This window comes from Tachyglossus aculeatus, chromosome 4 (genome assembly GCF_015852505.1).
Source record: "Tachyglossus aculeatus isolate mTacAcu1 chromosome 4, mTacAcu1.pri, whole genome shotgun sequence".
Classification (NCBI taxonomy): domain Eukaryota; kingdom Metazoa; phylum Chordata; class Mammalia; order Monotremata; family Tachyglossidae; genus Tachyglossus; species Tachyglossus aculeatus.
The window spans coordinates 18,684,336-18,709,430 of NC_052069.1; the positions used below are offsets into that span (position 1 = coordinate 18,684,336).

Here is a 25,095-nt window from a genome sequence, read left to right on the forward strand (position 1 = left end):
GCCCCCCGTGGGACAACCTGATCACCTTGTAACCTCCCTAAAGCTTAGAACAGTGCTTTGCACATGGTAAATGCTTAGCAAATATCATCATTATTATACAGGTTTTTGGAGGTTTCAACATTTTCAGGTCATGGTTGAACTCTCCAAGCACTTAGTAAAGTGATCTGCACAGAGTAAGCCCTCTATAAACGCTATTGATTGATTGATTTCCAACCTACATTATTATTTAAGGTTTTTCTTTCTAACCCTTTTTCTGATGGTGTATCCATTTTCTTTTCAGTGTCAGTTGAGAGGATTTAAATCCCCTCAGTAAAATCCCCTTGTCCTGAGGCTGGGAGAAAATTTTAATGTAGTTTTTTCTTGGGTGTCCTAATGACAAAAATATTTCCAAGCTACATTAGAAGTGGCTAATATTTCAAGTTCTGGGAGCAATCTCCATGTTAAAAAGTCATATATGTTGAGGTGTATATTCTTGAGAAGTGCTGTTGTAGGTACAGTACAAGTAGCTTGAGAATATTTAGCTGTTGGCAAATTGCAAAAATGGAGTCTTTTTTTTTTAAATGGTATTTGTTAAGGGCTTACTATGTTTCAGGCTCTTTACTAAGCACTGGATAGCTAAAAACTAAACAGGTTGGACACAGTCCATGTTCCACATGGGGTTCATTGTTTTTTTACCCATTTTACCCATCTTACAGATGAGGTAACTGAGGCACAGAGAAGCTAAGTGACTTGTCTGAGGTCACATGACAGAAAAGTGGCACAGCCGGATTTAGAACCCAGGTCCTTCTTCTCCTGGGTTTCCTTGGAATAACATTTCTAAGGACCTTGTTGGATAACTGAATTTTCTCCCAAAAAACATTGTCTTTAAATGATGCAATCACACACATACATACATATACACACATATATATGCTAATAACAGCCTACACACACACACACACACACACACATACACACACACACGTAGTAATAATGACGGTATTTGTTAAGCGCTATGTGTGAAACACTGTTCTAAGCACTGGGGGGATACAAGGTGATCAGGTTGTCCCACATGGGGCTCACAGTCTTAATCCCCATTTTCCAGATGAGGTAACTGAGGCACAGAGAAGTTAAGTGGCTTGCCCAAGGTCACACAGCTGACAGGTGGCAGAGCCAGAATTCGAACCCATGACCTCTGACTCATATATGTTGCCAATTTGTACTTCCCAAGCACTTAGTACAGTGCTCTGCACACAGTAAGTGCTCAATAAATGCGATTGATGATGATGATGACTCCCAAAGCCGTGCTCTTTCCACTGAACCATGCTACATATGCGCGCACACGCACACACACACACGCACACATCTATGTATATATATAACAATGTGCTTCAGGTTAGAGAATGACAGTCTAGATGGTGATATTTTTATATGTGGGGGTAGATGATAAGAAGGAATTTTCAGTGAGTGACAATTCCTTCCATAGCATGTACATATAATGATAATTATGGTACTTGTTAAATACTTACTATGTGCCAAGCACTGTTCTAAGCTCTGGGGTAGATACAAGTTAATCAGGTTGGACAGAGTACCTGTCTCACATAGAGCTCACACTGTTAATCCCCATTTTCCAGATGAGATAACTGAGGCCCAGAGAAGTGAAGTGATTTGCCCAAGGTCACACGGTGGACATGTGGCAGAGCCAGGATTAGAACCCAGGTCCTTCAAGGCTCCATTTGTGGAACTGTTGCATTTGTTAACCTAAGTGCTTGTCACTATCTTGGTTCTCCCCTTTTGGTGTCGTGACCCTCCTGAAACACCTGTCAAGGCAGCTACTCCATTTCTGATTGCTGCATCCCAGACGGACTTATCTTCTATAACTTTATCTCTGTCTGACATATGGCTTTAAAGTATTTACGTTCGCTCTGTTCCAGAGAGAGCATTGCAGAACAGTTGTTTGTGAACCTTCCCACGTCCCACCGACAGCAGACATAATAATCCGAGCATCGACTCAGTGCTGGTGATCTGATTGACTTCCAAGACCCCGTTGTTTATGTTCCTGTCTTGCCACTCTATCGTAATGAAACTGCTCCAGGTATTACAGTGCCTGACACATAGTAAACAATTAACAAATACCATACTTATTATTAAGCTCTCATCCTATCCTGTCTGGACTACTGCATCAGCCTTCTCTCTGATCTCCCATCCTCGTGTCTCTCCCCACTTCAATCCATACTTCATGCTGCTGCCCGGATTGTCTTTGTCCAGAAACGCTCTGGGCATGTTACTCCCCTCCTCAAAAATCTCCAATGGCTACCAATTACTCTGCGCATCAGGCAGAAACTCCTCACCCTGGGCTTCAAGGCTGTCCATCACCTCGCCCCCTCCTACCTCACCTCCCTTCTCTCCTTCTCCAGCCCAGCCCGCACTCTCTGCTCCTCTGCCGCTAATCTCCTCACCGTGCCTCATTCTCGCCTGTCCCGCCGTCGACCCCCGGCCCACATCATCCCCCTGGCCTGGAACGCCCTCCCTCCCCACATCAGCCAAGCTAGCTCTCTTCCTCCCTTCAAGGCCCTACTGAGAGCTCACCTCCTCCAGGAGGCCTTCCCAGACTGAGTCCCCTCTTTCTTCTCCCCCTTGTCCCCTTCTCCATCCCCCCGTCTTCTCCTTCCCTTCCCCACAGCACCTGTATATATATATATATATATATATATATATATGTTTGTACATATTTATTACTCTATTTATTTATTTTACTTGTACATATCTATTCTATTTATTTATTTTTGTTAATATGGTTGGTTTTGTTCCCTGTCTCCCCCTTCTATCAATCAATCAATCAATCAATTGTATTTATTGAGCGCTTACTATGTGCAGAGCACTGTACTAAGCGCTTGGGAAGTACAAATTGACATCACATAGAGACAGTCCCTACCCAACAGTGGGCTCACAGTCTAAAAGGGGGAGACAGGGAACAGAACCAAACATACCAACAAAATAAAATAAGTAGGATAGAAATGTACAAGTAAAATAAATAAATAAATAAATAGAGTAATAAATATGTACAACCATATATACACATATACAGGTGCTGTGGGGAAGGGAAGGAGGTAAGACGGGGGGATGGAGAGGGGGACGAGGGGGAGAGGAAAGAAGGGGCTCAGTGTGGGAAGGCCTCCTGGAGGAGGTGAGCTCTCAGCAGGGCCTTGAAGGGAGGAAGAGAGCTAGCTTGGCGGATGGGCAGAGGGAGGGCATTCCAGGCCCGGGGGATGACATGGGCCGGGGGTCGATGGCGGGACAGGCGAGAGCGAGGTGCAGTGAGGAGATTAGTGGTGGAGGAGCGGAGGGTGCGGGCTGGGCAGTAGAAGGAGAGAAGGGAGGTGAGGTAGGAGGGGGCGAGGTGATGGACAGCCTTGAAGCCCAGGGTGAGGACTGTGAGCCCACTGTTGGGTAGGGACTGTCTCTATATGTTGCCAACTTGTACTTCCCAAGCGCTTAGTACAGTGTTCTGCACACAGTAAGTGCTCAATAAATACAATTGATTGATTGATTGATAAAGTTGAGTCTCCGCTCTCAACTCTCTCCTGTGCCACTGCTGCCCAGCACAGGAGAGTTTTGACTTGTCGCAGATTGCCTTCCACTCGCTAGCAGTCATCCAAGTTAGGAATGCGTAGGCCACTGCTTGACTCTCTCTCCCATAGCCGAGACTGGTAGAGGACTGGAAACTCTCCAGGTGTGACCCTGAGAGGATAGCAGAGGAGGGGACAGACATTTATATTAATAAATAAAATTGCAGATAAGCATATAAATACTGTGGGGCCGGGAAGCGGGGAAGATGAATAAAGGGAGAAAATCAGGGTGGTGCAGAAGGAAGTGGGAGATGAGGAAAGGAGGGTTTAGTCAGAGAAGGCCTCTTGGAGGAGATGTACCTTCAATAAGGCTTTGAAGCGGGGAGAGTAATTGTCTGTCAGACATGAAGAGGGGCGGTGATCCGGGCCAGAGGTAGAATGTGGACAAGAGGTTGCAGGATAGATGGGATCAGTGAGGTAACAGTGGGAGGGGTAACACTAGAGGAGTGAAGTGTATGGGCTAGGTTGTAGTAGGAGAGTAGTGAGGTGAAGTAGGAGGGTACAAGGGGATTGATTGCTTTAAAGCCGATGGTAAGGAGTTTCTGCCTGATGCCGAGGTGGATGGGCAAACTGGAGTTTCTTGAGGAGTGGGAAAACATGGTCTGAACGTTTTTGTAGAAAAGTGATCTGGGAAGCAGAGTGAAGTATAGACCAGAATGGGGAGAGACAGGAGGCAGGGAGATCAAAAAGGAGGTTGATACGGTAATCAAGGTGGGATTGAATAAGTGCTTGGATTAATGCAGAAGCAGTTTGGATGGAGAGGAATGGGAGGATTTTAGCGATATAGTGAATGTTGAACCAACAGGGCTTAGTAATGGATTGGGTGTATGGGTTGAATGAGAGAGAGGAGTCAAGGATGATACCAAGGTTACAGGCTTGTGAGACGGGAAGGATGATGGTGCTGTCTACAGTGATTGGCAAGTCAGGGGTAGGACAGGGTTTGAGGGGAAAGATAATATACTTCAAAAACATTAAAAATCACTTCGAAGGCAGCATGTCCTAGTGGGAAGAATGCAGGAGAGGGAGTCGGGAGATCTGGGTTTGAGTCACTGTGCCTCTAGTAGCCACTGCGTGGCCTTGGGTAAGGCACTTATCTCTTTGGGCCTCAGTTTTTTTCATCTCTAAAATGAGGTTACGATAGATTGTGACGTGTGTGGCAGGAACTTGTTTCCATTCTCACAACTTCGTATTGACCCCAGTGGTTAGCACAGTGCCTGGAACAGACTAAGCACTTAAAACTACAGAGCACTGAGAAGAGTTAGTGACGGTGTGAAGCACTGTGTGAGTTGGAGTGTGAATCGTGGCCATCCTTGTGAGAGATGTTGAGGATCATTTTAAATGGCAGGTGGTAGGCTGGTTGTGGAAATGGAAAAGTCCTTGTCCCCAACCCTGTCTGTTGCAGTATCCATAATGGTAGACTGAATACTAAGCCTGGATATTCAAAGCCATGATGTGTTAGGTAAAGCTGATTATCATCATCATCATCAATCGTATTTATTGAGTGCTTACTGTGTGCAGAGCACTGTATTAAGCGCTTGGGAAGTACAAATTGGCAACATATAGAGACAGTCCCTACCGAACAGTGGGCTCACAGTCTAAAAGGGGGAGACAGAGAACAAAACCAAATATACTAACAAAATAAAATAAATAGAATAGATATGTACAAGTAAAATAAATAAATAGAGTAATAAATATGTACAAACATATATACATACATATATACATATATACAGGCGATTATACAGAATGTGCTCAACTGCAACCCTCAACCCTTTACTCCAGAAGGAAAGGAATCCTCGATATTATTTTCCTCATTGTTCACCACCATCCTCCTGACAGCTAGAGTCACTAATAATAATAACGGTATTTGTTAAGCGCTTACTATGTGTCAAGCACTGTTCTAAGCACTGGGTAGATACAGGGTAATCAGGTTGTCCCACATGGGGCTCGCAGTCTTAATCCCCATTTTACAGATGAGGTAACTGAGGCACAGAGAAGTGAAGTGACTTGCCCGAAGTCACACAGCTGACAAGTGGTGGAGCAGGAACAGAACCCTCGACCAAGCCCATGCTCTTTCCACTAAACCACACTGCTTCTCACTAAGATGAGATGCTTATCTCACTAATGGCACTACGATGAGCCAAGCGTTGTACTAAATAATGGGGAAAATACAAGGAAAATAAACAGAAGCAGGATCTGAGTTCAAAGAGCTTACCATCTAAAATTGGTGGAAACAACCCACATACGAATTGCCTTCCCATTTACGACCACAATTACCCAAGAACCATGTAAAAGGCACAGATGTACATATTTACTATTCTATTTATTTTGTTAATGATGTGCATCTAGCTTCATTTCTATTTATTCTGATGACTTGACACTTGTCCACATGTTTTGTTTTGTTGCCTGTCTCCCCCTTCTAGACTGTGAGCCCATTGTTGGGTAGGGACCGTCTCTATATGTTGCCAACTTGTACTTCCCAAGCGCTTAGTACAGTGCTCTGCACACAGTAAGCTCAATAAAAACGAATGAATGAATGAATGAATGAATGAAATGGGGAAATGGAAAAGTTGTGACTTGCCCAAGGTCACTCAGGACTAAAAACCAGACTTCCTATTCCTGGCTTAATATTATATCTGCTGAGCTCAAGCTGTATTCTGATGACTTCCCTCTTGTGTTAGGATGCAAAGCCTTCCTACGACATGATCGGACACCCCTAGTCCATGAGTCATTACCAGGCTATTGAGAGAAGAGGGAGTGTGTGTCATGAGGGGAGAGTGGGAGTCATCTGGGAAGCTTCTGAGAAGCAGAGTGACCTAGTGGAAAAAAAAAAAACCATGGGCCTGAGAGTTGGAGGATCTGGGTTCTAATCATGGCTCTGCCACTTCCCTGCTGTGTGACCTTGGTAAGTCACTTGACTTATCTGTGCCTCCATTTCCTCAACCATAAAATGGGGATTCCAATACCTGTTCTCCCTCTCCTTAGACTTTGAGCCCCATGTGGGACAGGGACTGTGTCCAACTTAACTTATATCTATTCATTCAATTGTGTTTATTGAGTGCTTACTGTGTGCAGAGCACTGTACTAAGCGCTTGGGAAGTACAAGTCGGCACCATATAGAGATGGTCCCTACCCACCAACGGGCGTAGTGCACAGAATTTCACACAGAGTAATTAGTTAACCAACATTATTATTATTATTATTATTATTATTATTATTATTGCTCCTGAAAGGTCTCAGAGAACCTAAGGAATGGGGAGAGGTTTCTGATCCTTCCAGAGTAATCAAAGAACTAATCTTGGCAATGGGTCAGAACCCAGTTGTCCCTTTTGGTATGTTCATATCCCCCATTTTTTCTGTTCTGGAGTAGAGGTAATTTGGGCTGGGGAAACTGAGCCCCCTTTTCCCTCTCCTCCTCCCCATCCCCCCTGCCCTACCTCCTTCCCCTCCCCACAGCACCTGAATATATGTTTGTACAGATTTATTGCTCTATTTATTTTACTTGTACATATTTACTATTCTATTTATTTTGTTAATGATGTGTATATAGCTATAATTCTATTTATTCTGATGGCATTGACACCTGTCTATTTGTTTTGTTTTGTTGTTTGTCTCCCCCTTCTAGACTGTGAGCCTGTTGTTGGGTAGGGACCGTCTCTATATGTTGCCAACTTGTACTTCCCAAGCGCTTAGTACAGTGCTCTGCACACGGTAAGCGCTCAATAAATACGATTGAATGAATGAATGAATGAAAAAGGAACCAGCTCACATTAATCGTGGTCTTTCATCACTGTTGATAAGTTACAACATACACCGCTCACAATATAACCCTGAGAGCCCAGTTCTGTTGCTCATCAACTTTGGGGAGTGACAAGAGCAGGGGAGGACCTTGTGCAATATTTCCTAATCCTGAACATTTGGCAGTGGGTAGACAAGCACAGGTAATATCGTGCCAGGTAATACCTGCATCCGAAACACTTGTTGCGATGCCTTTTGTTCCTTTTATGGCTCTGCCTCTGCGGCTTTTCTCTCCCTGCTTTTTGAAGATTGTCTTGAAATTTAACATGTCCCAACCTGTTTAGACACGTCTTTCAAAAAATATGTGAATTTCCCTTCGCTTTCAGAATAGTCGGAGCCGAAGATACGGGGTGGCATGACACTCTTCCGATTTTGTAACGGACAGCCCCAGATTTTAACTGGTCCATTCCCCAACCAGTTTGGATACAGCACCAGATGACTGTGGGCTGTCCTCCTCTGTGTTTTCTGTTGCTGAGTTCCATTAACACCTACCCACTAGGGTAACAGGGTTGTCCTTCTAGATGAACGTTACCAAAGGGACCAGACATCTGGATCTTAGCTTAAGGCGGCTCTTCCTTATTAAAGTGATCCACTGAACCCCACGTGCCAGAGTGCATAATGATAACAATAATAACAATAGTAATAGCATACTACTCTGCAGGTTGTAAATGCTCAATAAATACTATTGACTGATTGGGCTTCTAAGGAAGTGTATAGAAGATAGGGTGAAGAAAAAACTCAGCAATTCCAATCAATAATGATTCCAGATTTTAAAAAAACAAGTTTTGAAGGTACCCACTCCCTCGTATATATACCCACCTTCTAGACTGTGAGCCCGTTGTTGGGTAGGAACCGTCTCTATCTGTTGCCAACTTGTACTTCCCAAGCGCTTAGTACAGTGCTCTGCACACAGTAAGCACTCAATAAGTGCGATTGAATGAATGAATGAGTAATAATGATAATAGTAATGATAGTATCTGGTAAGCACTTACTCTATACCGAGTAATGTTCTAATTGCTGGGGTATATACACCAGAGAATCAGGTCAGACCTAGTCACTGTCCCTCGTGGCACTCACAGTCTAAGTAGGAGGGGAAACAGATTTTAAATCCCTATTTTACCGAAGAGGAAACTGAGGTTCAGAGAAGTTAAGTGACTTGCCCAAGGTCACACAGCAGACAAGTGGCAGAACTGGGATTAGAACCCATGTCCTGTGACTCTCCTATAAGAGCTGGGGTTAAAAGCCGGGCCCTCTCACTGCCACTCTGCCTCTTTCCACGAGGCCACACACTGCTTCTCATCATCCCAGCATAATCTGATAGACAAACACCTTTTCAGCAAAAGCTTGTGCCTTTTAATAGCCAAATAATACTAACCCTCCAAATGCTTCCCAGACTCCACCTTTTATCCCAGTCTATCAGAGCTTCCTTCAATTTCTTCGGATGTGTTTAAAGGGGAATCTTTTCAGAGGAAATTCCTCTTCCGATGATATAAACAGTTCTGATTCCTCCCTTGTTGATAGAATGCGGGAACACTTTCTTTGCAAGATCTTATTTTGATGTTAGTGAGCTGGAACCTTCTCCTTAAACAGTTCTGGAGATGACCAGATGGTCCTTGCTGGACTGATTCAAGCTCAGTGTGGCTATTTTGCAGATATTATTCTGAAACTGGCACACCATGTGTCCAGTGACTCCCTGGATTACTGGTAGCAGGTTTCTCAGTTTGGCAGGGCTCAGAGGACAAATGGGGAGGGATGACATTATTGAGCAAAGTAGAAGGAGGTGGATGAGAAGGGCTCCCCTAAAGAACTGCTCTCGGCTTGGGGGAAACTCGGCCGCATGTCTATGATGTGTGGAAAATGATATCACTGCATTCCAATGCAGCCCTGATGGAAACCTGATAACAATGATTAATAATAATCATGGTATTTGTTCAGCGCTTACTGTGTTATTGTAATTTTGTAAGCGCTGGGGTGGATAGAAGCAAATCGAGTTGGACACAGCCCTTTCCCACATGGGGCTCACGGTCTTCATCCCCATTTTACAGATGAGGTAACTGAGGCCCAGAGAAGTAAAGTGACCTGCCCGGGGTCACACAGCAGTCAAGTGGCAGTGCTGGGATTATAATAATAATAATGATGGTATTTGTTAAGTGCTTACTATATGCAGGCACTGTAGTAAGTGCCGGGGTGGATACAAGCAAATCGAGTTGGACACAGTCCTTTCCCACATGGGGTTCACGGTCTTCATCCCCGTTTTACAGATGAGGCAGCTGTGGCCCAAAGAAGTGAAGTGACTTGCCCAAGGTTACACAGTAGATAAGTGACCAAGATGGGATTAGAACCCATAACCATCTGACTCGAAGGTCCATGCTCTATCCACTAGGCCATGCTGGTCTCTGGATGTCATGAGCATCTCATTGTCCAGTATCCTCAAGGCCCATAGGTGACCATCTTAGCTGGGATCATTTTTTTGAAGAATTATTCAGTGTATAATCATTAGGTGGGGCTGGAGAATATCTGCAAGCTAGAATTTGCCTTAGCCATAATCAACAAGAGCCTTTATTGTTTTATTTGTTCAAAAGAAAAAAAAAATGGGAGTCTCCAGACATGTGCTGGAACAGTGTCTTGAGGCTGTGGTAATACCAATAGGTCACAGCTATTGGTGGTAATGGCAACAGATATTCATTCATTCATTCATTCATTCATTCATTCATTCATTCATTCAATCGTATTTATTGAGCGCTTACTGTGTGCAGAGCACTGTACTAAGCTCTTGGGAAGTACAAATCAGCAACACATAGAGAGAAGTGGAAAGAGCATGGGCTTTGGAATCAGAGGTCAGGGGTTCAAATCCCGGCCCTGCCAATTGTCAGCTGTGTGACTTTGGGCAGGTTACTTAACTTCTCTGTGTCTCAGTTACCTCATCTGTAAAATGGGGATTAAGACTGTGAGCCCCCCGTGGGACAACCTGATTACCTTGTAACCTCCCCAGCACTTAGAACAGTCCTTTGCATATAGTAAGCACTTTATAAAATGCCATTATTATTATTATTATTATAAAGAGACGGTCCCTACCCAACAACAGGCTCACAGTCTAGAAGGGGGAGAAAGACAACAAAACAAAACAAGTAGACAAGTGTCAAAACTGTCAGAATAAATAGAATTATAGCTATATGCACGTCATTAATAAAATAGAGTGGTAAATATGTACAAGTAAAATAGAGTAATAAATCTGTACAAATATATACAAGTGCTATGGGGAGGGGAAGGGGGTACGGCAGAGGGAGGGAGGTGGGGCAATGGGGAGGGGAGGAGGAGAAGGAGAGGAAAAGGGGGGCTCAGTCTGGGAAGGCCTCCTGGAGGAGGTGAGCTCTCAGTAGGGCTTTGAAGGGAGCTAGTTTGGTGGATGTGTGGAGGGAGGGCATTCCAGGACAGGGGAAAGACATGGGCTAGGGGTCGATGGCGGGACAGGCAAGAGCGAGGCACAGTGAGGAGATTAGCGGCAGAGGAGCAGAGGGTGTGGGCTGGGCTGGAGAAGGAGAGAAGGGAGGGGAGGTAGGAGGGGGCGAGGGGATGGACAACCTTGAAGCTGAGAGTGAGGAGTTTTTGCTTGATTTGTAGGTCGACAAGCAGCCACTGGAGATTTTTGAGGAGGGGAGTGACATACCCACAGCATTTCTGCATAAAGATGATCCGGGCAGCAGAGTGAAGTATAGACTGAAGCGGGGAGAGACAGGAGGATGGGAGATCAGAGAGGAGGCTGATGCAGTAATCCAGTTGGGATAGGATGAGAGACTGAACCAACAAGGTAGCAGTTTGGATGGAGAGGAAAGGGCGGATCTTGGCAATGTTGTGGAGGTGAGACCGGCAGGTTTTGGTGATGGATTGGATGTGTGGGGTGAATGAGAGAGAGGAGTCAAGGATGACACCAAGGTTGCGGGCTTGTGAGATGGGATATGGGGAGGTGGCAACCATTATGGTGGCAAAGACACTGGGGAGGTGACATTGGTAATGGGGAGGTGGTGGCCACGGTTGTGGCAACAGCAATGGAATAGTAATAATAATGATAATAATAACTGTGGTATGTGGTAAGTGCTCACTATGTACTAGGCACTGTACTAAGTGCTGAGGTAGTTATAAGCAAATTGGGGTGGGCACAGTCCCTGTCCCACATGGGACTCACCATCTTCATCCCCATTTTAGAGATGAGGTAACTGAGCCACAGGGAGGTGAAATGAATTCTCCAAGGTCACACAGCAGACAAGTGGTGGATCCGGGATTAGAACTCATGACCTTCTGACTCGGAGGCTTGTGCTCTACCCATTACACTATGCTGGAAAGGTGGTGGCCATGGTGGTGGCAAGGGGGAGGCGGCTGCCACCATAGTAGCAGTGGCAATGAAGCAGTGTGGCTCAATGGAAAGAGCCCGAGTTTTGGAGTCAGAGGTCACAGGTTCAAATCCCGGCTCTGCCAATTGTCAGCTGTGTGACTTCGGGCAAGTCACTTCACTTCTCTGGGCCTCAGTTCCCTCATCTGTAAAATGGGGATGAAGACTGTGAGCCCCCCGTGGGACAACCTGATCATCTTGTAACCTCCCCAGTGCTTAGAACAGTGCTTTGCACATAGTAAGCACTTAATAAATGCCATTATTATTATTATTATTATTATTATTGTTAATGGGGAGGTGGTGGCTATGGTTTTTGCAATGGCTGGGAAGTGGTGGGGGCCACGGTGGTGGTGATGGCTGTGTGGAGGTGGCAGCCATGATGGTGACAATGGCAATAATAATAATAATAATAATGATGGCATTTATTAAGCGCTTACTCTGTGCAAAGCACTGTTCTAAGCCCTGGGGTGGTTACAAGGTAATCAGGTTGTCCCATGGGGGGTTCACAGTCTTAATCCCCATTTTACGGATGAGGCAACTGAGTCACAGAGAAGTGAAGTGACTTGCCCAAAGTCACACAGCTGACAATTGGCAGAGCCGGGATTTGAACCCATGACCTCTGACTCCAAAGCCCGTGCTCTGGCAATGGGGGAGTGATGAGACTGCTATGCCAGAGGTGTTACTGTGTGCATAGTACTGTACTAAGTATTGGAAAAGAATACACAGACGGGAATGAGACACGGTCCCTGTCCCTCAAGGGGCTCCTATTCCCCTAGGGGTTAGGGTGAAGGCCTGGGAATCAGAAGGGCCAAGTTTCGAACCCCAGCTCTGCCACTTTTCAGCTGTGTGACCTTGGCAAAGTCTCTTCACTTCTCTGGGCCTCAGTTCCCTCCTCTGTAAAATGGGGGTGAAGACTGTGAGCCCCGGGTAGAACAGAGACTCTGTCCAACGTGACATCCTTATATCCACCCCAGCACTGAGTACAGTGCTTGGCACATAGCAGTTGCTTAACAAATGCCATTAAGAGAAAAAAAGGGGTCCCCAATACCAAATCATAATCTGAGTCACCCCATCATGGAGTTCGTTTGGCTTCCCAGGCTCCCAGAGCCCACACGCTACTCCAGCTAAGTTTGTGTGTAGGCAGTGAAACTTCCCCAACTTTCCCAGCCCATAAATTAATTAATTAATTCAATTGTACTTACTGAGCACTAACTGTGTGCAGAGCACTGTACTAAGTGCTTGGAAAGCAATTCGGCAACAAATAGAGACAATCCCTACCCAACAGTCTAGAAGCGGGGAGACAGACAACAAAACAAAACATGACATAGAGAAGCAGCATGGCTCAGTGGAAAGAGCCCGGGCTTTGGAGGCAGAGGTCATGGGTTCAAATCCCGGCTCCGCCACTTGTCAGCTGTGTCACTTTGGGCAAGTCACTTCACTTCTCTGGGCCTCAGTGACCTCATCTGTAAAACGGGGATGAAGACTGTGAGCCCCCCCGTGGGACAACCTGATCACCTTGTAACCTCCCCAGGGCTTAGAACAGTACTTTAAAGGAGAAGCAGCGTGACTCAGTAGAAAGAGCCCGGGCTTTGGAGTCAGAGGTCATGGGTTCAAATCCCACCTCTGCCAATTGTTAGCTGTGTGACTTTGGGCAAGTCATTTCACTTCTCCGGGCCTCAGTTACCTCCTCTGTAAAATGGGGATGAAGCCTGTGAGCCACCCGTGGGACAACCTGATTACCTTGTACCCCCCCAGCGCTTAGAACAGTGCTTTGCACATAGTAAGCGCTTAATAAATGCCATTATTATTATTATGACATACGACACACTGACCTTTGGAGGGAAGACGCTAATATTCATTCATTCATTCATACATTCAATCGTAATTATTGAGCACTTACTGTGGGCAGAGCACTGAACTAAGCATTTGGGAGAGCACGATATAACAATAAACAGACACATTCCCTGCCCACAATGGTCTTACAGTCTAGAAGGGCTTATAGTCTAGAGGATGAGCTTACCCAGCCAGGAGGCTAAATTGTCCCAGAGTTTGTGAGCAGAGTCAACTGTGTCAATGCGATCCCCTGTCTAGAGAAAGAAAAGGGATCTTCTGGTTAATCAAGAGCATCGGTGTCTCTCTGGGATCCAGAGGATCCAACGTGGCTTTAGTGGAAAGAACACGGGTCTGGGAATCACAGGACCTGAGTTCTAATCCCGGCTCTGCTACTTGTCTGCTGGGTGACCTTGGGCAAGGCACTTAACAGCCCTGTGCCTCAGGTTTCTCATTTGTCAAATGGGGATTCAGTGCCAGTTCTCTCTTCCTTTTAGACAATGAGCTCTGTATAGGACATGGATTGGGTTCAATCTGATTATATTTTATCTACCCCAGCACTGAGTACAGTGCTTGGCACCAGCAAGTGCTCAACAAATACCAGAATTATTATTAGTAGTAGTATTAATACTACTACTAATAATAATAATGGCATTTATTAAGCGCTTACTATGTGCAAAGCACTGTTCTAAGTGCTGGGGAAATTACAAGGTGATCAGGTTGTCCCAGGGGGGCTCACAGTCTTAATCCCCATTTTACAGATGAGGGAACTGAGGCCCAGAGAAGTTAAGTGACTTGCCCAAAGTCACACAGCTGACAGTTGGCAGAGCCGGGATTTGAACCCACGACCTCTGACTCCAGAGCCTGGGCTCTTTCCAGTGAGCCACGCTGTTTCCCCAAATTAGTAGTGTTAGTAGTACTACTAATAATAATGCTGGCATTTGTTAAGCGCTTACTATATGCAGAGCACTGTTCTAAGTGCTGGGTGGGGGGGATATAAGGTGATCAAGTTGTCCCACGTGCGGTTCACAATCTTAATCCCCATTTTACAGATGAGGTAACTGAGGCACAGAGAAGAATAATAATGATGGCATTTATTAAGTGCTTACTATGTGCAAAGCACTGTTCTAAGCACTGTGGAGGATACAAGGTGATCAAGTTGTCCCACGTGGGGCTCATAATCTTAATCCCCATTTTACAGACGAGGTAACTGAGGCACAGAGAAGCGAAGTGACTTGCCCAAGGTCACACAGCAGACATGTGGCAGAGTCGGTATTTGAACCCATGACCTCTGACTCCAAAGCCCGTGCTCTTCCCACTGAGCCACGCTGCTTCTCGGTAGTAATGAGAATTCTCATTAGTAATGCTGGTTGTTCCGGGAACAGTGAGCAAGCTACGGCCATCACATCTTGGAGATTGTGATATGACATAAAATTCTTGGGAGGAGTTCCAGGACACTCAGTTGGATTAATTCAGCATGATTCCTTTGAAAATATTCCCTTCACATCCAGTTATGCAGTTTGAAGATTGTTCTCCCATTTTAGAATCATACTGCTACCTTCACAATTCTCCTTTCACCTTCATTATTCTCCACAAAATATTTCTTTTAGAAGTGAACTACCAGTCTTGTCCACACTGGGACGAATGTGCCAATAGCCCAGAGTCGGTATACTGGAAAACAGCATCTAAAATGGTAAGTCCCGTAAGAAATCTCTACATGTTATATTTCCATGGAATTCAGGTGTTTCCTCTAGTTGGGAGGTAAAAAGTAGCCTTACTGAGGCCAGGTGTACTTCTGTTCAACTTTTGAGACTGGGTCACTGGTCCGACTTCCAAAGAGTAAATTGGTGACCACTGCAAATTTCTAGATACTTGAAACTAGAAAACATTACCCTGAAATGGTCACTTATTTGTACATATCTATTGTATTTATTTTATTTTGTTAGTATGTTTGGTTTCGCTCTCTGTCTCCCCCTTTTAGACCGTGAGCCCACTGTTGGGTAGGAACTGTCTCTATATGTTGCCAATTTGTACTTCCCAAGCGCTTAGTACAGTGCTCTGCACATAGTAAGCGCTCAATAAATACGATTGATGATGATGATGATGATAGTTTAAGAGGTAGGCGTATTATTTGTCCTGTCTTATGTTGTTGAGTCGCCTCCAACCTAACTTCATGAACATATCTCTCCTGGAACGCCCCATCTCCTTCTGCAATTGTTCTGGTATATCACAGCGAGGTTAAATATGGCAGCAATAGTCATAGTGTTTATGCAACTGTAAGCTCATTGTGGGCAGGGAACACATCTAGCGTCGTCATCATCATCAATCGTATTTATTGAGCGCTTACTGTGTGCAGAGCACTGTACTAAGCGCTTGGGAAGTACAAGTTGGCAACATATAGAGACAGTCCCTACCCAACAGTGGGACCAACTCCAAGGTGTTGTATTCTCCCAAGCTCTTAACACAATGCACATACTTACAAATTTCATTTTTTAAATGGCATTTGTTAAGTGTTTACTATGTGCCAGGCACTGCACTAACTGCTGGGGTAGATACAAGCGAATCAGGTTGGACACAGTCCATGTCCCCCATTGGGCTCACGGTCTTAGTTCCCATTTTACAGATGAGGGAACTGAAACCCAGAGAAGTGAAGTGACTTGCTCAAGGTCACTTGAGAAGCAGCGTGGAAAAAGCCCCGGCTTGGGAGTCAGAGTTCGTGGGTTCTAATCCCGGCTCCGTCAGTTGTCAGCTGTGTGACTTTGGACAAGTCACTTCATTTCTCTGTGCCTCAGTTCCCTCATCTGTCAAATGGGGATTTAGACTGTGAGCCCCTCATGGGACAACCTGATCACCTTGCATCCCTCCCAGCGCTTAGAACAGTGCTTTGCACATAGGAAGTGCTTAACAAATGCCATCATTATTATTATATTAAGGTCACATAGCAGACAAGTGGCTGAGCTGGGATTAGAACCCACGTCCTTCTGACTCCCTAGGCCCCTGCTCTATCCATTAGGCTGTGCTGATTCTCAACACTTTCATATATTCTCTCTGTCTCTCTCTCTTTCTCTTTTTCTCTCTCTCACACACATACACAAACACACACACACACCCGCCCCCACCCCCCCCTCCTCCCTTCCCCCATCCTAGCATCCTAGGGCATTGCTATTGTTTGTCTTCAGGATTTTTTTTAGTGGTATTTAAACCCTTAATTTGAACAGTAGATACAAGCTAATTGGGTTGGACACAGTCCCTGTCCTACAAGGGCCTCACAGTCTTACTTCCCATTTTACAGATGAGGTAACTGAGACCCAGAGAAGTAAAGTGACTTGCCTGCCGCTAACCTCCTCACTGTACCTCATTCTCTCCTGTCCCGCCATCGACCCCCGGCCCACGTCCTCCCCCTGGCCTGGAATACCCTGGAATACCCTCCCTCAGCCAACTTGTACTTCCCAAGCGCTTAGTACAGTGCTCTGCACACAGTAAGCGCTCAATAAATACAATTGATGATGATGATATCCGCCAAGCTAGCTCTCTTCCTCCCTTCAAAGCCCTACTGAGAGCTCACCTCCTCCAGGAGGCCTTCCCAGACTGAGCCCCCTTTTTCCTCTCCTCCTCCCCATCCCCCCCACCCTACTTCCTTCCCCTCTCCACAGCACTTGCATATACGCTTGCGCAGATTTATTATTCTATTCATTTTACTTGTACATATTTACTATTCTATTGTGTTAATGATCAATCAATCAATCAATCAATCAATCGCATTTATTGAGTACTTACTGTGTGCAGAGCACTGTACTAAGTGCTTGGGAGTACAAGTTGGCAACATATCAATCAATAAATCAATCAATCATATTTATTGAGCGCTTACTGTGTGCAGAGCACTGTACTAAGCGATTGGGAAGTACAAGTTGGCAACATATAGAGACAGTCCCTACCCAACAGTGGGCTCACAGTCTAGAAGGGGGAGACAGAGAACAAAACCAAACATATTAACAAAATAAAATAAATAGAATAGATATGTACAAGTAAAATAAATAAATAAATGAATAGAATAATAAATATGTACAAACATCTATACATATATACAGGTGCTGTGGGGAAGGGAAGGCATCTAGCTTTATTTCTATTTATTCCGATGACTTGCCACCTATCCACATGTTTTGTTTTGTTGTCTGTCTCCCCCTTCTAGACCGTGAGCCCGTTGTTGGGTAGGGACCGTCTCTATATGTTGCCAACTTGTACTTCCCAAGCGCTTAGTACAGTGCTCTGCACACAGTAAACGCTCAATAAATATGATTGCATGAATGAGTGCATGGATGGGGTTTGTCCTGATGCTTCCTGCTATTACTTCAGATCAAACCATAAGACTTGGAGTATTCAGAAATAGGCTTAATTGGTTGGGAACGCTCTTATTTAATTAAGCATTACATAAATAATTTCAGCCCAGACACCCAACCAGATTTGTGCAGCGTGCCTATATTTACGTGGCCTATCTGCAGATCACTTTTAGAGCTATGGCTAGCAGGTAGTCATCATCATCATCATCATCATCAATCGTATTTATTGAGCGCTTACTATGTGCAGAGCACTGTACTAAGCGCTTGGGAAGTACAAATTGGCAACATATAGAGACAGTCCCTACCCAACAGTGGGCTCACAGTCTAAAAGGGGGATAGTCGTATTCAGACAGACTGCAGACACATTAACATTTTCATGTATAGATACCTAACGGCTTTGAAAAAAAGTGTAAGCAGATCATTTATGCAGAACCATAGACTGTGAGCTCCATATGGACAGGAAACATGTCTGCCAATTTAGCTGAATTCAATCAATTAATCAACAGTATTTGAGGGCTTACTATGTGCAGAGCACTGTACTAAGCACTTGATAGACTGTACTAACAGAATTGGTAGACTTTCCTCCCGACAACAACCTTACAATCGGCGTGGCTTAGTGAAAAGAGCTTGGGCTTGGGAGTCAGAGGTCGTGGGTTCTAGTCCCAGCTCCGCCACTTGTCAACTGTGTAAATCACTTCACTTCTCTGGGCCTCAGTTACCTCATCTGTAAAATGGGGATTAAGACTGAGAGCCCCCCATGGGACAACCTGATCAGTGCTTTGCACATAGTAAGTGCTTAATAAATGCCATCATTATTATTCTTCTCTGTGCCTCAGTTACCTCATCTGTAAAATGGGGATTAAGACTGTGAGCCCCACGTGGGACAACCTGGTAACCTTGTATATATCCTAGCACTTAGAACAGTGCTTGGCACATAGTTAGTGCTTAACAAATTCCATCATTATTATTGACGGGGAGACATAAATTAATATAAATGAATAAATTGCAGATATGTATATAAGTGCTATGGGGTGGGATTGAATAATTGTCAAGTACCCAAATGCTACAGATCCAAGTGCAAAGACAATGCGGAAACAGGAGGGAGTTGTGGATAAGAGGGTTTAATTGGGGAAGGCCTCTTAGAGGAGATGTGACCTTAATGAGGAGAAGCAGCATGGCTCAATGGAAAGAGGTCATGGGTTCAAATCCTGGCTCCGCCACTCGTCAGCTGTGTGACTTTGGGCAAGTCACTTAACTTCTCTGGGCCTCAGTTACCTCATCTGTAAAATGGGGATTAAGACTGTGAGCCCCCCGTGGGACAACCTGATCACTTTGTAACCTCCCCAGTGCTTAGAGCAGTGCTTTGCACATAGTAAGCACTTAATAAGTGCCATCATTATTATCATTATTATTATGAGGCTTTGAAGGTCCGGTGAGTGGTGGTCTGGTGTATTTGGAAGGGGAGGGAGTTCCAGGCCAGAGGGGTGATGTAGGAAAGGGCTCCTCAGAGATGTAGACAAGACTGGGGCACAGTGAGTAACCTGGTGTTTAAGGAAAGAAGTGTGTTGGCTGGGTTGTAGTATTGTGTTCATTCATTCATTCATTCAATTGTAATAATAATAATAATAATGACGGCATTTATTAAGCGAATACTATGTGCAAAGCACTGTTCTAAGCACTGGGGAGGTTACAAGGTGATCAGGTTATCCCATAGGGGGCTCACAGTCTTAATCCCCATTTTACAGATGAGGTAACAGGCACAGAGAAGTTAAGTGACTTGCCCAAAGTCACACAGCTGACAATTGGCAGAGCCAGGGTTTGAACCCATGACCTCCGACCACTTACTGTGTGCAGAGCACTGTACTAAGCACTTGGGAAAGTACAATTCAACAATAGACACATTTCCTGCCCAAACCGAGTTTACAGTCATCATCATCATCATCATCATCATCATCAGTCGTATTTATTGAGCGCTTACTGTGTGCACAGCACTGTACTAAGCGCTTGGGAAGTACAAGTTGGCAACATATAGAGACAGTCCCTACCCAACAGTGGGCTCACAGTCTAAAAGGGGGAGACAGAGAACAAAACCAAACGTACTAACAAAATAAAATAAATAGAATAGATATGTACAAGTAAAATAAATACATAAATAAATAGGGTAATAAATATGTACAAACATATATACAAATATACAGGTGCTGTGGGGAAGGGAAGGAGGTAAGGTGGGGGGATGGAGAGGGGGACGAGGGGAAGAGGAAGGAAGGGGCTCAGTCTGGGAAGGCCTCCTGGAGGAGGTGAGCTCTCAGTAGGGCCTTACAGTCTAGAGGTGGGGAGACAGACATCAATTCAAATAAATAAACGGCAGATATGTACATAAGCGTAGCGGGGCTGGGAGCGGGGAAGAACAAAGGGAGCAAGGGGGCGACGCAGAAGGGAGTAGGAGAAGAGGAAAGGGGAAATTGTGTGCTCCCAAGCACTTAGTACAGGGCTCTGAACACAGTAAGTGCTCCTAGGTAGGGACTGTCTCTATATGTTGCCAACTTGTGCTTCCCAAGCGCTTAGTACAGTGCTCTGCACATAGTAAGTGCTCAATAAATATGATTGAATGAATGAATGAATGAATAAACACCACGGATTGATTGACTGACACTCCAACCTTCTCTAGGGCTGTGAGACTCAAATCCTACACTGGCACTGAATCCAGCTCCTTCAGCAAGTTCAAGGCCAGACTCCGTATCAAATGACAAGATACGATCAGGAACAATGCAATTCTGGAACAAAGTCAGTCTCCTGCCATTGACATATGCTCAATTTAACACGGCTACTGTTTATTTTGTTGGTATGTTTGGTTCTGTTCTCTGTCTCCCACTTTTAGACTGTGAGCCCACTGTTGGGTAGGGACTGTCTCTATGTGTTGCCAATTTGTACTTCCCAAGCGCTTAGTACAGTGCTCTGCACATAGTAAGCGCTCAATAAATATGATTTATTGATTGATTGATTGATTGATAGTCCCCCTAGACAGTAAGTTCGTTTTTGGCAGAGGATGTCTGTTTGTTGTTCCACTGTACTCTCCCAAGCACTTAGTACAGTGCTCTGCACAAAGTGTTAAATAATAATAATAATGATGGCATTTATTAAGCGCTTACTATGTGCAAAGCACTGTTCTAAGCGCTGGGGAGGTTACAAGGTGATCAGGTTGTCCCATGGGGGGCTCCCAGTCTTAATCCCCATTTTACAGATGAGGTAACTGAGGTACAGAGAAGTTAAGTGACTTGCCCAAAGTCACACAGCTGACAGTTGGTGGAGCCAGGATTTGAACCCATGACCTCTGACTCCAAAGCCCATGCTCTTTTCCACTGAGCCACGCTGCTTCTCCACGCTTCTTCTTCTTCTGCTTCTCTGCTTCTTCTCGTTTAATAAATACGATTGACTGATTGAGCAGGAATGAGTGAAAGCTGAGCGCCCATACAGCTGCTGTGTGGAGCGCTGAACTTGGAACTGTTGTAGCGTACCCTGCCAAGTGCTTAGTACAGTGCTCTGCACATCAATCAATCAATCAATCGTATTTATTGAGCGCTTACTGTGTGCAGAGCACTGTACTAAGTGCTTGGGAAGTCCAAGTTGGCAACATATAGAGACAGTCCCTACCCAACAGTGGGCTCACAGTCTAAAAGGGGGAGCCGGACAACAAAACCAAACATACTAACAAAATAAAATAAATAGAATAGATCTGTACAAGTAAAATAAATAAATAAATAAATAGAGTAATAGTACATAATAAGCGCTCAATGAATACCACTGATTGCTTGACTGATTCAAAGCAGGGAGGGCAAACAAATATTTTAGGGACACGGTAAAAAAAAAGCCGCTGACAATACGGCATCCCAGCTGGAAACCTGCATGGCATACTGTCATCTAGATTGGAGTAGTTTCTTCGAGCAAAACCTTGAGATGAAAGGAGAAGACAAGGAGGCAGATGGGAATTTAGTATTTATTGAGCACTAGCTGTGAGCAGAGCTCTGTACTAAGTGCTTGGGAGAGTACAATATTTATTACTCTATTTATTTATTTATTTTACTTGTACATATCTATTCTATTTATTTTATTTTGTTAGTATGTTTGGTTTTGTTCTCTGTCTCCCCCTTTTAGACTGTGAGCCCACTGTTGGGTAGAGACTGTCTCTATATGTTGCCAATTTGTACTTCCCAAGTGCTTAGTACAGTGCTCTGCACATAGTAAGCACCCAATAAATACGATTGATGATACAATATAACTTAGTTGGAGGACACATTCTCTGACCACAAGCAGCTTATCAGTCAGGGAATGTGTCTGGTCATTGTTATAGTTTACTCTCTCCATAGTGCAGAGCGCTTAGTAAGCACTCAAGAAATGTGGTTAATGAATGAATTTATTGAGTGCTTACTATGTGTGGAACACTGTACTAAGCACTTGGGAGAGTATAGTCTAGAAGAGGAGCTTGCCGTCTAGGGGAACAACCCAACAAGGGACAATGTTTCACTCATCCATTCATTCAATTGTGTTTATTGAACCCTGACTGTATGCGGGGCACTGTACTAAGTGGTTGGAAGAGTACAATATGGCAGTAAACAGACACATTTCCTGCCCACAACAAGCTTACAGTCTAGAGACAAGTTTACAGTCTAAAAATTTTTGTGTGCCCAATGTGGCCGGGACTGTCGATCCTGTTTTGGCCTTTTCAGCCACACATCTTCAGCTCGTTGTGAGCCGGGAATGTGTCTGTTTATTGTTGCTTGTACTCTCCCAAGCGCTTAGTACAGTGCTCTACACACAGTAAACTCTCAATAAATACGTTTGATTGAATGAATGAATACACATGAAGGAACTTCACTATCGGTGGTACCTTCCTCGGCTACAAAGGACAACCATTTATTTTTTCACATCCAGTTTATATGCAAAGGCTATTAACCTCCAATTGTATTTCCTCTTCCAATACAAAATCAATCAATCAAGCAGAGGTAATAATAATAATGATGATCGTATTTATTAAGTGTGTACTATGTGTCAAGCACCATACTAAGTGCTGGGGTAGATACAAGCTACTCAGGTTGGACACAATCGCTGTCCCGCATGGGGCTCACAGTTTTAATCCCCATTTTACATTTTTCTAGTCCTTCTAGACTGTGAGCCCACTGTTGGGTAGGGACCATCTCTATATGTTGTCAACTCGTACTTCCCAAGCGCTTAGTACAGTGCTCTGCACACAGTAAGTGATCAATAAATACGATTGAATGAATGAATTTTACAGATAAGATAACTGAGGCACAGAGAAGTTAAGTGACTTGCCCAAGGTCACATAGCAGACAAATGGGGGAGTCAGGATTTGAACTCAGGTCCTCTTGACTCCCAGGCCATACTTTATCCCCTAGGCCACATTGCTCCTTGCTGAGCACTGTACTAAGTGCTTGGGAAAATACAAGAGTTGGCTAATCCAATCCCTGTCCACAGGGAGCTTACTGTCTAGAGAGGGAGACACACATTGGAACATATTACAGATAGCGGAAATAATAAAGTATTTTTTCACAAGTACTGAGAGGCTGGGGGGGAGTGTTACAGTGTTTAAGGGATACACAGCTTAAGTACCTAGTTGAAACAAAGGGAAGAGAAATTAAGAGAAAAAAAGATGGTATTTGTTAAGCGCTTACTATGTGCAAAGCACTGTTCTAAGCACTGGGGGGGATACAAGGAGATCAGGTTGTCCCACGTGGGGCTCACAGTTTTAATCCCCATTTTACAGATGAGGTCCCTGAGGCACAGAGAAGTTAAGTGACTTGCCCAAGGTCACACAGCAGACATGTGGCGGCGCTGGGATAGAGAAATGTAAGGCTTACATTTAAAAGCGAGTAGAATCAGAATGCTCAACCTCAGCCAAGTCAGCAATAACCAGCCCAAAGAGGGGAGAATTATTTGATCCTATAAATGTTTACTGATGCTTTCATATCTCACTGCCATCTCCAAATCATACAGAAACTTCTTACCATTGGCTTTAAGGCACTTAAATGAGTTCTCCCCTTCCTTATAATGCAGCCCACACAATTTACTCCTCAGACACTAATCTATTTTCTGTACTTTAATCTCATCTTTCTCACCATCAACCTTTGCACACACACTCCCTCCTGCCTGGAAATCCCTCCCCACTCATATCCAACAAACTACCACGGTCCCCATCTTCAAAGACCTACTAAGATCACATCTCAATCAATCATTCGATCAATCAGATTTATTGGGCGCTTGCTGGATGCAGTGTACTGTACTAAGCGCTTGGGAGAGTACAATATAATAGAGTTGGTAGGCACATTGCCAGCCCAACGTCACCTCACAGTCTAGAGAGGGAGACAGACTTTAACATAAATAAATAAATTATGGATATGTAGTACTAATAATAATAGTAATTATGGTATTTGTTAAGCATTTACTATGTGCCAAGCACTGTTCTAATTTCTGGGGTAGATACAAAGTAATCAGGTTGTCCCACATGGGGCTCTTAGCCTTAATCCCCATTTTACAGATGAGGGAACTGAGGCCCAGAGAAGTGAAGTGGCTTGCCCTAGGTCACACAGCAGAAAAGTGACAGAGACAGGATTAGAACCCATGCCCTATGACTCCCAAGCCCGGGCTTTTCCCACTAAGCCACGTTATAGGTAACTTGGAACCGAGAGAGAGTGAAGAAGGGGTGTAAATTCATTAATTAATTCATTCATTCAATCGTATTTATTGAGTGCTTACTGTGTGCAGAGCACTGTACTAAGCGCTTGGGAAGTGCAAGTCGGCAACATACTGAGACAGTCCCTACCCAACAATTCATTCATTAATTCAATAGTATTTATTGAGCGCTTACTGTGTGCAGAGCACTGTATTTAGCTTGGGAAGTACAAGCTGGCAACATGCAGAGACAGTCCCTACCCAACAACGGGCTCACAGCCTAGAAGGGGGAGAAAGACAACAAAACAAAGCATGTAAACAGGTGTCAAGTCATCAGAACAAGTAGAATTAAAGCTAACAATGGGCTCATAGTCTAGAAGGGGATATTCATTCACTCATTCATTCATTCAATTGTATTTATTGAGCACTTACTGTGTGCAGAGCACTGTAC

General features: G+C 44.4%; 1 protein-coding gene across 1 annotated transcript in view; it reads left to right on the forward strand.

Annotated features, from left to right (window-relative positions):
- LOC119927012 (ADP-ribosyl cyclase/cyclic ADP-ribose hydrolase 1-like) overlaps window positions 1-25,095 on the forward strand; it is a 94,062-nt gene that overhangs the window by 59,115 nt on the left and 9,852 nt on the right. Inside the window, exon 4 of the mRNA XM_038745532.1 lies at window positions 15,234-15,316. Coding sequence (XP_038601460.1) covers window positions 15,234-15,316 — 83 coding nt within the window. The remainder of the gene's footprint in view (window positions 1-15,233; window positions 15,317-25,095) is intronic.